This window comes from Poromitra crassiceps (assembly GCF_964638095.1).
Source record: "Poromitra crassiceps genome assembly, chromosome: 12".
Lineage (NCBI taxonomy): Eukaryota > Metazoa > Chordata > Actinopteri > Beryciformes > Melamphaidae > Poromitra > Poromitra crassiceps.
In genome coordinates, this window is record NC_139632.1 from 1392037 (window position 1) to 1403342 (window position 11306).

At 44.4% G+C, this 11306-nt stretch overlaps 1 protein-coding gene across 1 annotated transcript in view; it reads left to right on the forward strand.

Annotated features, from left to right (window-relative positions):
- Window positions 1–4237, forward strand: part of cth (cystathionase (cystathionine gamma-lyase)) — a 37126-nt gene extending 32889 nt beyond the window's left edge. Inside the window, exon 12 of the mRNA XM_083647568.1 lies at window positions 3056–4237. Within this exon, the coding sequence (XP_083503694.1) occupies window positions 3056–3073 (18 nt within the window). The 3' untranslated portion in view covers window positions 3074–4237. The remainder of the gene's footprint in view (window positions 1–3055) is intronic.
- The last annotated feature ends 7069 nt before the right edge of the window (window positions 4238–11306 follow it).

Consider the following 11306-nt stretch of genomic DNA (forward strand, 5'->3'; position numbering starts at 1 on the left):
TCTCTCTCTCTCTCTCTCTCTCCCTCCCTATCTCTCTCTCTCTCTCTCCCCCTCCCTACATCTCTCTCTCTCTCTCTCTCTCTCCCCCTCCCTACATCTCTCTCTGTCTCTCTCTCTCTCTCTCCCCCTCCCTACATCTCTCTCTCTCTCTCTCTCTGAGAATGACTGGTCTACACCTCAGATCTTTTACTTTCTTCTCTCTCTGACCTGGCATCTTTTTTCAGATTGAAAAGTTTGGGCTTTGGATTGTTGTGCACATCAAATACAGGAACAAAACATTGAAATGTATTGAATGGCCAGCATGCTGTGGCTCATTTAACACCACTTTACCTGACCAAGATGCAAGTCAGATTCAAACGATGTAAGCAAGGGTTCATGAGGTGTCCATTAGTACACATTAAATTGATGGACGACGTGGAGGCGTGGAGACGTCCATTACCTCCTAAGTCCATTCATTTGTGATAATGGACACCTTGAAGGACATTAACCTGCTTATACCATGAAGGACATTAACCTGCTTATACCATGGTCACTTGCCAAGGGGAAAAAAATAAGACCATTAGTTTATATTTTTGCAATTAAAATCTAAAGTTTTTCACAAGTCATAACTCCATTTCATTCAAGAACACTCAAGTCATAGAATTAACCATTTATTGCATAAATGAATATAATGCATACAATTATGTTTGGCGTTGAAAAAGAGAGAAAGCAGAATCCCCCATGGGAATAAAATATTCCAGATACATTTAAACCATAGAAAGTAAAAGAGGGAGCCTAAAAGCAAGACATGGAAACATGTTCATTTTTTGAGCCATGCAGACTCCAGAGCTACAATACATGATAGCATTTGCATTTCCTTGGTAGCACCTAGGAAAACGGACTAATACCTGGAACAATCATTATTATCCCATTACCATTCCATCAGCTACTCATGCAATGGAAACATTGTTCACTGCTCCAGTAAATAGGAAGAACCTTGGATACGAACCGGCAAAGGGAGTTCCATCCGCTCAGCTCAGAGATAGAACCCTTTGGCTCAGAAAAGCTAAAGCTAGCATTAATGTATGCTAGCAATTTTCAAAGTCAATAACATTGCGTACGGTTGACAAACAGTAAATATAATTTGCTGTATGTATGATTAACAACAAGACAAGTTAGCTGTCCAGCCATGTTATTGCCCCCCTCCCCCATAATAATAATAAAGAAAGGATGAGATAGGCTCTGTTGGCCTGAAGTAGCAAGTTGAATAACATTAGTGAATGGAATGTGACATGAGCGCTTATGTGAAAGTAGGCTATCAGTAAATTGCAGTTTGTGTGTTTGGCTACATCGCCATCCTGTGGTGCTCATGGGGCACTGAAGGACTACACTGTTGTAAATTACTAATTTCAGATCCAGGCTGATATAGCAGCCAGTGCATTAATTTTAAACGGTAAACGAACAGTTTGACTGGAACTACTAACTTAGTAGGTGTACATTATCAGAAAATAATGGGACACCCTGCAGCCCATCAGAATCGACTATTCACCAAGACTATGGTATATAGACGGTTTCAACTCGACAACATAAACATTCTAAATTGCCCCAGCTTACTTCCTGTTGCAGTGTTTGCTAGTACAATAACTGACAGGACATAACTGTTCCCTAGCAACACAATTATTTGAAAACCCGTAAATGGGTAGTAATTAGTGCTAATTGGCCTTGAGTTGGTTTGGATGCATCACCTCCACCCCTCACCTACCATAGGCCCTTTTCACAGCAACCGTTTTGAGGTGGTAAATCAGGAGGTAAAGCAGGTGTAACCAACAACATTAATGAGGGCCCTGGCACTGGAACACCTAAATGGAATGGAACCCTCATTAATGGTATTCGTTACACCTGCTTGACTTCCTGCTTCACCACCTCAAAATGACTGCTGTAAAAAGGGTCTATTGCACTGCTATACAGGGGATATTGACTTCCCCTACACGATGCAACAGTAATAGGCTATGGCTGGCAGCTCCTCTCCTCAGGATACACCTCATGTTTCTGCTCTGCTGCCCATCTACATTATATCCAATGGAAATTCAATGGAGACGGATGATGATCTAGCGTCTCTACTAACTTGTCTGTGGTCCAGGAAAAGGCCCCTCTGATGGGTGAAGCACTTCATCGGAGGCGGCGGCAGGTCAGATCGAGGCGCGGTTAGATTTCCGGTCAAGCATCCTCATCCTTTTAAATCACAAACTTTGGACCCCCAATCATCAATCACTTAGAAGAACTCCCCCCAGAGGTTAGGTGCCAGCGAGGATCTTCTCGCTGACGGTGCAAAATTCTGTGCTGTTTTTTTAGTGAGCGTTTTCCTCTGCGTTAGGCCTTCTGCTAAACTGCCTTTGGCCCGGGTCCAGACGCAATGAGGAGGAGTGATGGTACCGACTGTGCTCCTCTCCCCCTCGCTCCGAGAAAATGTGTGCTGTCGTTTTGGGAGGTCGCCATGTTGATTTGACTGTAGTAGCCCTTTTCCAGCGCAAGTTGAGAATAGAGAGGCCAAGTGACCGCCTACTTCCTGCTTCAGCACTGTACCAGAGATTTTCATCCGCCATTTATTTTCCCATAGACATTGACATCAAAATAGTTTCACTTGTTCAAACCAAACAGTTCAGCTATATTTAGAAACAGGAGAGACCACAACGTTTCAATCGGACCAAAAGGTGAAAGAATTGCGGATTTAAAGAGAATATTCTTTCGATGTCTTTTTTTTTAAGTTTTGGTCTGAGTGAAATGTTCTATGGTCTCTCCCCATTCTAAATATAGCCGAACCGTTCGGTTTGACGAAGTAAACTATTTTTACAAGCATTTTACGAAATGTCTATGGGAAAATGAATGGCGGATGAAAATCTCTGGTACAGTGCTGAAGCAGGAAGTAGGCGGTCACTTTGCCTCTCAATAGCGCCCGAGGGCTAATTTGACTGTAGATTTGGGTTGTCGTCTCTGTTTGCTTCCTGCGTGTGGATTGGGTTGAATATTGATTTCATTGGCCAAATGATCTTCTTCTGTGCTTTTGTCTTTGAAACAGTATCCAGAGAAGCAGTGAGATGTCCTCAGGTCCTCCCTGAAGCTGCTGTGGACGAACACGAAGACGGGCGGAGCTTTGCAGATCAAAGATGGCACCTCAATCCTGCGCATCGAGTTACCCATCAGGGAACAAAACTCTTCCACACACACAAAAGAGAGAGAAGAAAAAGTGATATTCTCTGTGAATAATTAACATAATTTTTACATACATTTCTTTTGAATGCAGATTTTTATGAGACGCACACGATTTGTAATCTTGTATTTATCCTAAGGTACCTTTTTGCTTTGTTTTCATGTTTGTGTTTTCGTGTGACGTTGTGTGTTATGTTTGGAGGGCTGATAAAGGCGTGATAGTAGCTTCTATTCAATCGGGAGAAAAGGGAAGGAGGAGTAAGTCTCATCGGGACATTGTCTCATAAGGACATAGAGAGGCAAAGTGACCGCCTACTTCCTGCTTTCAGCACTGCACCTGAGATTTTCACCCGCCATTTATTTTCCTATAGACATTTCGTAAAATGCTTATAAAAAATAGATTTACTTTGTCAAACCAAACGGTTCAGACCGTAGAACATTTAGCTCCGACCAAAGCTGAAAAAAAACTACATCAAACAAATATTTTCTTTAAATCCGCGATTTTTTTAACGTTTTGGTCCGAGTGAAATGTTATGTGGTCTCTCCTGTTTCTAAATATATCTGAACCGTTTGGTTTGACGAAGTAAAACTATTTTTATAAGCATTTTACGAAATGCCTATGGGAAAATAAATTGCGGATGAAAATCTCTGGTACAGTGCTGAAGCAGGAAGTGACGTTCCACTTTGTCTCTCTATTGAGGGAGCGTTGAGGATTTTCCTGGCTATGAATAGTGTTGTGGACGTTTTCCAAGTAACACAACTGAGGGCTGTTACAGGGTTACTTCTCAGAACAACGTTTAAAACAAAGAAGAGCTCTTGAGTTAATGACAAAAACAACATGTCTCCCTGCTCGGGACATTCAGTCAAACTTTTTTTTTAAATCTGTGGTGAGAAAAATGGTTTTTACTTGGATGCTCTCAGTCTTTGTTCTCAGTCACACATCACATAACTGTTCAAGTACAGTAAGACGCTTCATTTAGGAGAGACCACCGCTCTTGATCAATGTCATTAATGTGAGCAGCAAATCCATTAAAATCTATTTGCAGTACAAGTCTGTGTCTGTCTTCCTCTGACCCGTCCCCTGTACAAACACAAGTCTCTGTGTCTGTCTTCCTCTGACCCGTCCCCTGTACAAACACAAGTCTCTGTGTGTCTGTCTTCCTCTGACCCGTCCCCTGTACAAACACAAGTCTCTGTGTGTCTGTCTTCCTCTGACCCGTCTCCTGTACAAACACAAGTCTCTGTGTCTGTCTTCCTCTGACCCGTCCCCTGTACAAACACAAGTCTCTGTGTGTCTGTCTTCCTCTGACCCGTCCCCTGTACAAACACAAGTCTCTGTGTCTGTCTTCCTCTGACCCGTCCCCTGTACAAACACGAGTCTCTGTGTGTCTGTCTTCCTCTGACCCGTCTCCTGTACAAACACAAGTCTCTGTGTGTCTGTCTTCCTCTGACCCGTCTCCTGTACAAACACAAGTCTCTGTGTGTCTGTCTTCCTCTGACCCGTCTCCTGTACAAACACAAGTCTGTGTCTGTCTTCCTCTGACCCGTCTCCTGTACAAACACAAGTCTCTGTGTCTGTCTTCCTCTGACCCGTCTCCTGTACAAACACAAGTCTCTGTGTGTCTGTCTTCCTCTGACCCGTCTCCTGTACAAACACAAGTCTCTGTGTGTCTGTCTTCCTCTGACCCGTCTCCTGTACAAACACAAGTCTGTGTCTGTCTTCCTCTGACCCGTCTCCTGTACAAACACAAGTCTGTGTCTGTCTTCCTCTGACCCGTCTCCTGTACAAACACAAGTCTCTGTGTATGTCTTCCTCTGACCCATCCCCTGTACAAACAGGAGTCTCTGTGTGTCTGTCTTCCTCTGACCCGTCTCCTGTACAAACACAAGTCTCTGTGTCTGTCTTCCTCTGACCCGTCCCCTGTACAAACACAAGTCTCTGTGTGTCTGTCTTCCTCTGACCCGTCTCCTGTACAAACACAAGTCTCTGTGTGTCTGTCTTCCTCTGACCCGTCTCCTGTACAAACACAAGTCTCTGTGTCTGTCTTCCTCTGACCCGTCTCCTGTACAAACACAAGTCTGTGTGTCTGTCTTCCTCTGACCCGTCCCCTGTACAAACACAAGTCTCTGTGTCTGTCTTCCTCTGACCCGTCTCCTGTACAAACACAAGTCTGTGTGTCTGTCTTCCTCTGACCCGTCCCCTGTACAAACACAAGTCTCTGTGTGTCTGTCTTCCTCAGACCCGTCCCCTGTACAAACACAAGTCTGTGTGTGTCTGTCTTCCTCTGACCCATCCCCTGTACAAACACAAGTCTGTGTGTGTCTGTCTTCCTCTGACCCGTCCCCTGTACAAACACAAGTCTGTGTGTGTCTGTCTTCCTCTGACCCGTCCCCTGTACAAACACAAGTCTCTGTGTCTGTCTTCCTCTGACCCGTCACCTGTACAAACACAAGTCTCTGTGTGTCTGTCTTCCTCTGACCCGTCCCCTGTACAAACACAAGTCTCTGTGTCTGTCTTCCTCTGACCCGTCTCCTGTACAAACACAAGTCTGTGTGTGTCTGTCTTCCTCTGACCCGTCCCCTGTACAAACACAAGTCTCTGTGTCTGTCTTCCTCTGACCCGTCTCCTGTACAAACACAAGTCTCTGTGTCTGTCTTCCTCTGACCCGTCTCCTGTACAAACACAAGTCTCTGTGTCTGTCTTCCTCTGACCCGTCCCCTGTACAAACACAAGTCTCTGTGTCTGTCTTCCTCTGACCCGTCTCCTGTACAAACACAAGTCTCTGTGTCTGTCTTCCTCTGACCCGTCCCCTGTACAAACACAAGTCTCTGTGTCTGTCTTCCTCTGACCCGTCCCCTGTACAAACACAAGTCTGTGTGTGTCTGTCTTCCTCTGACCCGTCCCCTGTACAAACACAAGTCTCTGTCTGTCTTCCTCTGACCCGTCCCCTGTACAAACACAAGTCTCTGTCTGTCTTCCTCTGACCCGTCCCCTGTACAAACACAAGTCTCTGTGTCTGTCTTCCTCTGACCCGTCCCCTGTACAAACACAAGTCTCTGTGTCTGTCTTCCTCTGACCCGTCCCCTGTACAAACACAAGTACGGCTTCCGTAACCACGGCAAGTCAATATGCCACATTGAATGTAGCCCCTATGGTGCTATAGGCTGCACACAGGGACTTCAGTTGATAGATAGCTTAAGATGGGTCAAATGAGCCGGTCCTAATGAGCAAACCATCAATAACATATCCTTAATGAGATGGATGAATTTCACTTCTGTGTAGAAGACTAATTCTCAGCCCTAAGTATTTACCCCGCATTGATAATTATTTCTTAAGAAGTTTATCAAGTCAGTCGGGTGAAGTCCAGCGACAGGAAGTACCCCACAGCTCGCAGGACATCAGCACCCCTGATGTTGAGGCAGGTCCTAGCACCGAGGAAAGCAGAGAGGCCAGCCAGCCAAAAAGGGAGAAGATTAGCGGTCAGAAGCCTAGAGTTAAGTGGCCAGGTGCAGCGGAAAGTAGGAAGTGGGAAGATATCAATAGTGATTTGGTTAGGATGTTAGAGAAGCTTAAAGGAACTGCTGAGAGTAAGTTGGAGAAAATGGGAGATTGTATTTATGATTATGGTAAGGAAAGGTTTGGCGTCTTTGAGAAGAGGAAGAAACTAGAGGGTGAGGTAGTTAAATCTAGGCGCCAACAAGAGATAGATAGACTTATCCAGGAGAGAAGACAGCTTAAGAGGCAGTGGAGAAAAGCTACAGAGGTTGAGAAGGAAGGCATTGATTGCTTGCAGTCAGATGTGAGGGATCGGTTGGCAGTTTTAAGAAGAGCAGAGAGCATTAGGAAAAATAGGAAAAAGAAAGAGAGAGCTAGAATAGCATTCTATAAGGATCCATTTAGATTTGTGAAGTCATTGTTTAGTAAGGAAAAGAATGGTAGCCTTATGGTACCTAAGCAGAAGCTTGAGGAATATTTGGAGGAGGTTCACAAAGATAGGGAAAGGTTTAGAGAGATGACAGTCCCAGCTGATATTCCACCTATTGGTGAAATAGAGAGCCAGTGTGATGATAGCCCACCAAGGTGGAAAGAAGTTCAAGAAGTAGTGAGACGTGCAAGGGCCTCTTCAGCCCCGGGTCCTAATGGAGTCCCCTACCGGCTGTATAAGAGTGCTCCAGATGTGTTGCAGTTTCTATGGAAGCTGATGAAGGTAGTCTGGAAGAAACAGGTTATTCCTAAGGCGTGGCGTAGAGCAGGGGGAATCTTCATTCCTAAAGAAAGGGACTCGTTAGAGATAAGTCAGTTTAGACCTATCAGTCTACTTAATGTTGAAGGGAAGGTTTTCTTTAGTGTTGTGGCACAGAGGCTGTCTAGTTATCTAGAAAAGAATAGGCTAATAGATACTTCGGTGCAAAAGGCTGGAATTCCCGGCTTCTCCGGGTGCTTAGAGCACACCAGCATGATCTGGCACCAAATCCAGTCAGCTAGGCGTGAGAAGAGAGACCTGCATGTAGTATTCTTGGACCTGGCTAATGCTTTCGGGTCAGTGCCGCATAGTCTGTTATGGGAGGCCTTTGATTTCTTTAGAGTGCCAGGTAGTATAAAGAGCTTAGTTAAAGCCTACTTCTTAGATATTCAACTCTGCTTTACCACAGCAGAGTACACTACAGCTTGGCAGCAGCTGGAGATAGGCATTATGGCAGGGTGTACAATTTCCCCATTAGCTTTTACCATGGCAATGGAGATCATTATTAGGGCTTCAAAATGGGTAGTGGGTGGAGAAAGGCTGCAGGGAGGGCTGCGGCTCCCTCCAATTAGGGCATACATGGATGACATGACGACTATGACGTCAACCGCTCCATGTACTAGCAGATTGTTGGATAAGTTAAATAGTAATCTGCAGTGGGCTAGAATGAAAGTGAAGCCAAGTAAGTCCAGGAGTATTTCAATCATTAAAGGGAGGGTAGTAGGTAAGAAGTAGAAGTAGAAGAAGTAGAATTCAAGGTATTTCAAGTATAGACAAATCAGGGCTCCCAGGAAAGTTAAAGTTGTGGTGTTTGCAGTTTGGATTGTTGCCTCGGTTGATGTGGCCACTGACAGTGTATGAGGTTCCCCTTTCAAAGGTAGAAAAGCTAGAAAGGATGATTAACTCATTCATTAGAAAATGGCTCGGAGTCCCACGCTGCCTAAGCAGTGTAGCCTTATATGGGAAAGGCATATTGGAATTGCCATTATCTAGCCTGACAGAGGAGTTCAAGTGTGCTAAGGTTAGACTGGAAATGACTCTGACTCAGTCAAAGGATCCAGTGGTTAGGAGTGTAGCGCCCACAGTTAAAACAGGGAGGAAGTGGAACCCAAAGGAGGCAGTACAGCAAGCACAGTCAGCTCTTAGACACAGGGATATCATAGGTCAGGTGCAGCATGGGCGTGGAGGCTTAGGGTTGTGCATAGGGAAACCTGTGTGGAACAAGGCATCAGTAATAGAAAAGAGGAAGATGGTAGTTGAAGAAGTACATAGGCAAGAGGAGGCAGTAAGATGTACTAAGGCAGTGTCGCAGGCAAAGCAAGGACAGTGGGTGAACTGGGAGAGTGTAGAGAAGAGAAAGTTGAAGTGGAGAGAGTTGTGGAGCATGGAGGCCAGCAGAATTAGATTTATTCTAGGGGCTACTTATGATGTGCTGCCATCTCCCCAGAACTTAAATCAGTGGTTGGGCGAGGATGGTGCCTGCCCGTTGTGTTCTAGTGTATGTACATTGAGGCATATACTGTCAGGGTGTAAGGTCAGTCTCTCCCAGGGGCGATACACCTGGCGTCACAACCAGGTGTTGAAATGTTTGGCAGCTGCAGTTGAGGAAAAGCGGCTAGAAGTAAATTCTCTAGTTGCTAGCAAAGAGACTAGACAGATCAAATTTGTACGTGAGGGAGAAAAGATTAGACCAATTAAGGTCAGGCACAAGTTAGGGCAGCTAAGTGTAGGTGGAGCCTGGGAAATGAGGGTTGACTTGAATGAACAGCTAGTCATCCCAGCATATATAGTTAGCACCCGGCTACGTCCGGACTTGTTACTGTGGTCTGAGGTAGAGAAGAGAGTTTATTTTATCGAACTCACAGTCCCGTGGGAAGATCGAGTTGAGGAGGCTTATGAGCGCAAGAAAGCTAGGTATGCTGAAATGGCAGCAGAGGCAGAGCAGCGAGGTTGGAGGGCTCGAGTGCGGCCTGTAGAGGTGGGCTGCCGTGGTTTTGTGGCAAAGTCCGTTATTGCCTTACTAACTGAGTTGGGCATTCGGGGACGGAGCCTGAAACTTGCGGTTAGCAACATGTCTCAGGCAGCAGAACGAGCAAGTGAATGGCTGTGGATAAGGAGGAAACATGCTAGCTGGGGAGCTCGCTAAGGTCAGATTGATTGTTTGTTGTTGGTCATGATTAACGGTCCGCATCAACAGGGCTGAATCATTGACGGTGGTGGTGTAGTTAGGGATTGTTTGTTGTTGGTCATGATTAACGGTCCGCATCAACAGGGCTGAATCATTGACAGTGGTGGTGTAGTTAGGGATTGTTTGTTGTTGGTCATGATTAACGGTCCGCATCAACAGGGCTGAATCATTGACAGTGGTGGTGTAGTCAGGAATGTCATACCGAACCGACCTGGATAGCTAGGCTTAGATAGTGAGGTAATATGCAGTTGTGCGGTGGTAGCATGGAGGGGGGTGTTTCCAGGACGCTGGATTACACCGTTAAGCCTTCTTGAGGTGTCGTGGGCCTAACTTAACGAAACGTCGGTGAAGGAAGGTGCCCACTTGAAAACCCCAATGACATGCTTCATACTGCTGTTGGCTAGGGTAGGTAACTGGTGATTTGTGTCTTGTTTATTAGTTTGTTAGCCTGTTAGCTTGTTTTATTCTGGATTGGGCTTCTAAATGTGTTTTTCCTCGGATTTTGGCACAAGGGATAGTAACATCTTGTCCTGTGTATTAATTAATAATTTGGTTCAGTGCACTTTTTAATTTCCTGTCACCTACAAACCATGTAATGGATTTTACGTCTCGGAGGGTTTTTTGGCATACTAGGTTGTGAAGGAGACGTTCTCTAATTAGCGACGCGCTACTCGTAGCCTCAGCCCTCTGTAGGGTGACCGATCCCAGCAGACCAAATGTGGGACAAACAAAGGGTACGTTTGTGTGGGACACGCAACACGAGGTAGTCTAACATTTAGATATGCCTCTGAAGTGATTTGACAGAGGGCCCCTCTGTCAAATCACTTTGAATTTGCAAGCTGAAATTGGAAGTGTTAATTTAGCAAGCGCCATAATACCTCACAGGACTTGACACATTCTGACAGGTGCAGCCGGACTCCATTTAGAAAATACAACCGGGGGAAATGGGGGTCATGCGGTGGGGATGCATTGAAGCAGCGGTGCTCCTGTCGTGAAGGAGGTTTCATTTATTTATCCATTTATCCATTTATCCAAGAAGGTCGCATGAGATACAAGATCTCTTCTTCCAGGGAGTCCTGGCCAAGAAGGCAGCAAGACAGTTTCACACACACAAAAAAGCAGTTACACATGAATAATACATGTAGACCTACAATGCAATACACAAGTTAACATAAAGACCACTCACATAAGATTCAACATAGATCACATACATAAAGGCTCCATATATATATATATATATATACGGTATATATATATATATATATATATTATATATATATATATATATAATATATATATATATATGCACATATATATGTGTGTGTGTGTATATATATATATACACACACACACACATATATATATATATATATAAATATATATATACATATATATATATATATATATACAGTATATATATATATATACAGTATGTATGTATGTATATATATATATATATACATACATACATACACACACACACACACACACACACACACACACACTCACAGCGGGTCCATTTAAAATCAAATCAAGGTTAGCCTACATAAAACAGCAACTTTATTTCCTTTAGAGCAGTCAGTACAAGCCCTTTAAACATTTTGAAAGAAGGGAGTAGTTAGCTAAGGATGTTTTGCAGCTCATTTCATACCCAGGGTGCAGAAAAGGTGAAAGTGGTTTTCCCTAGT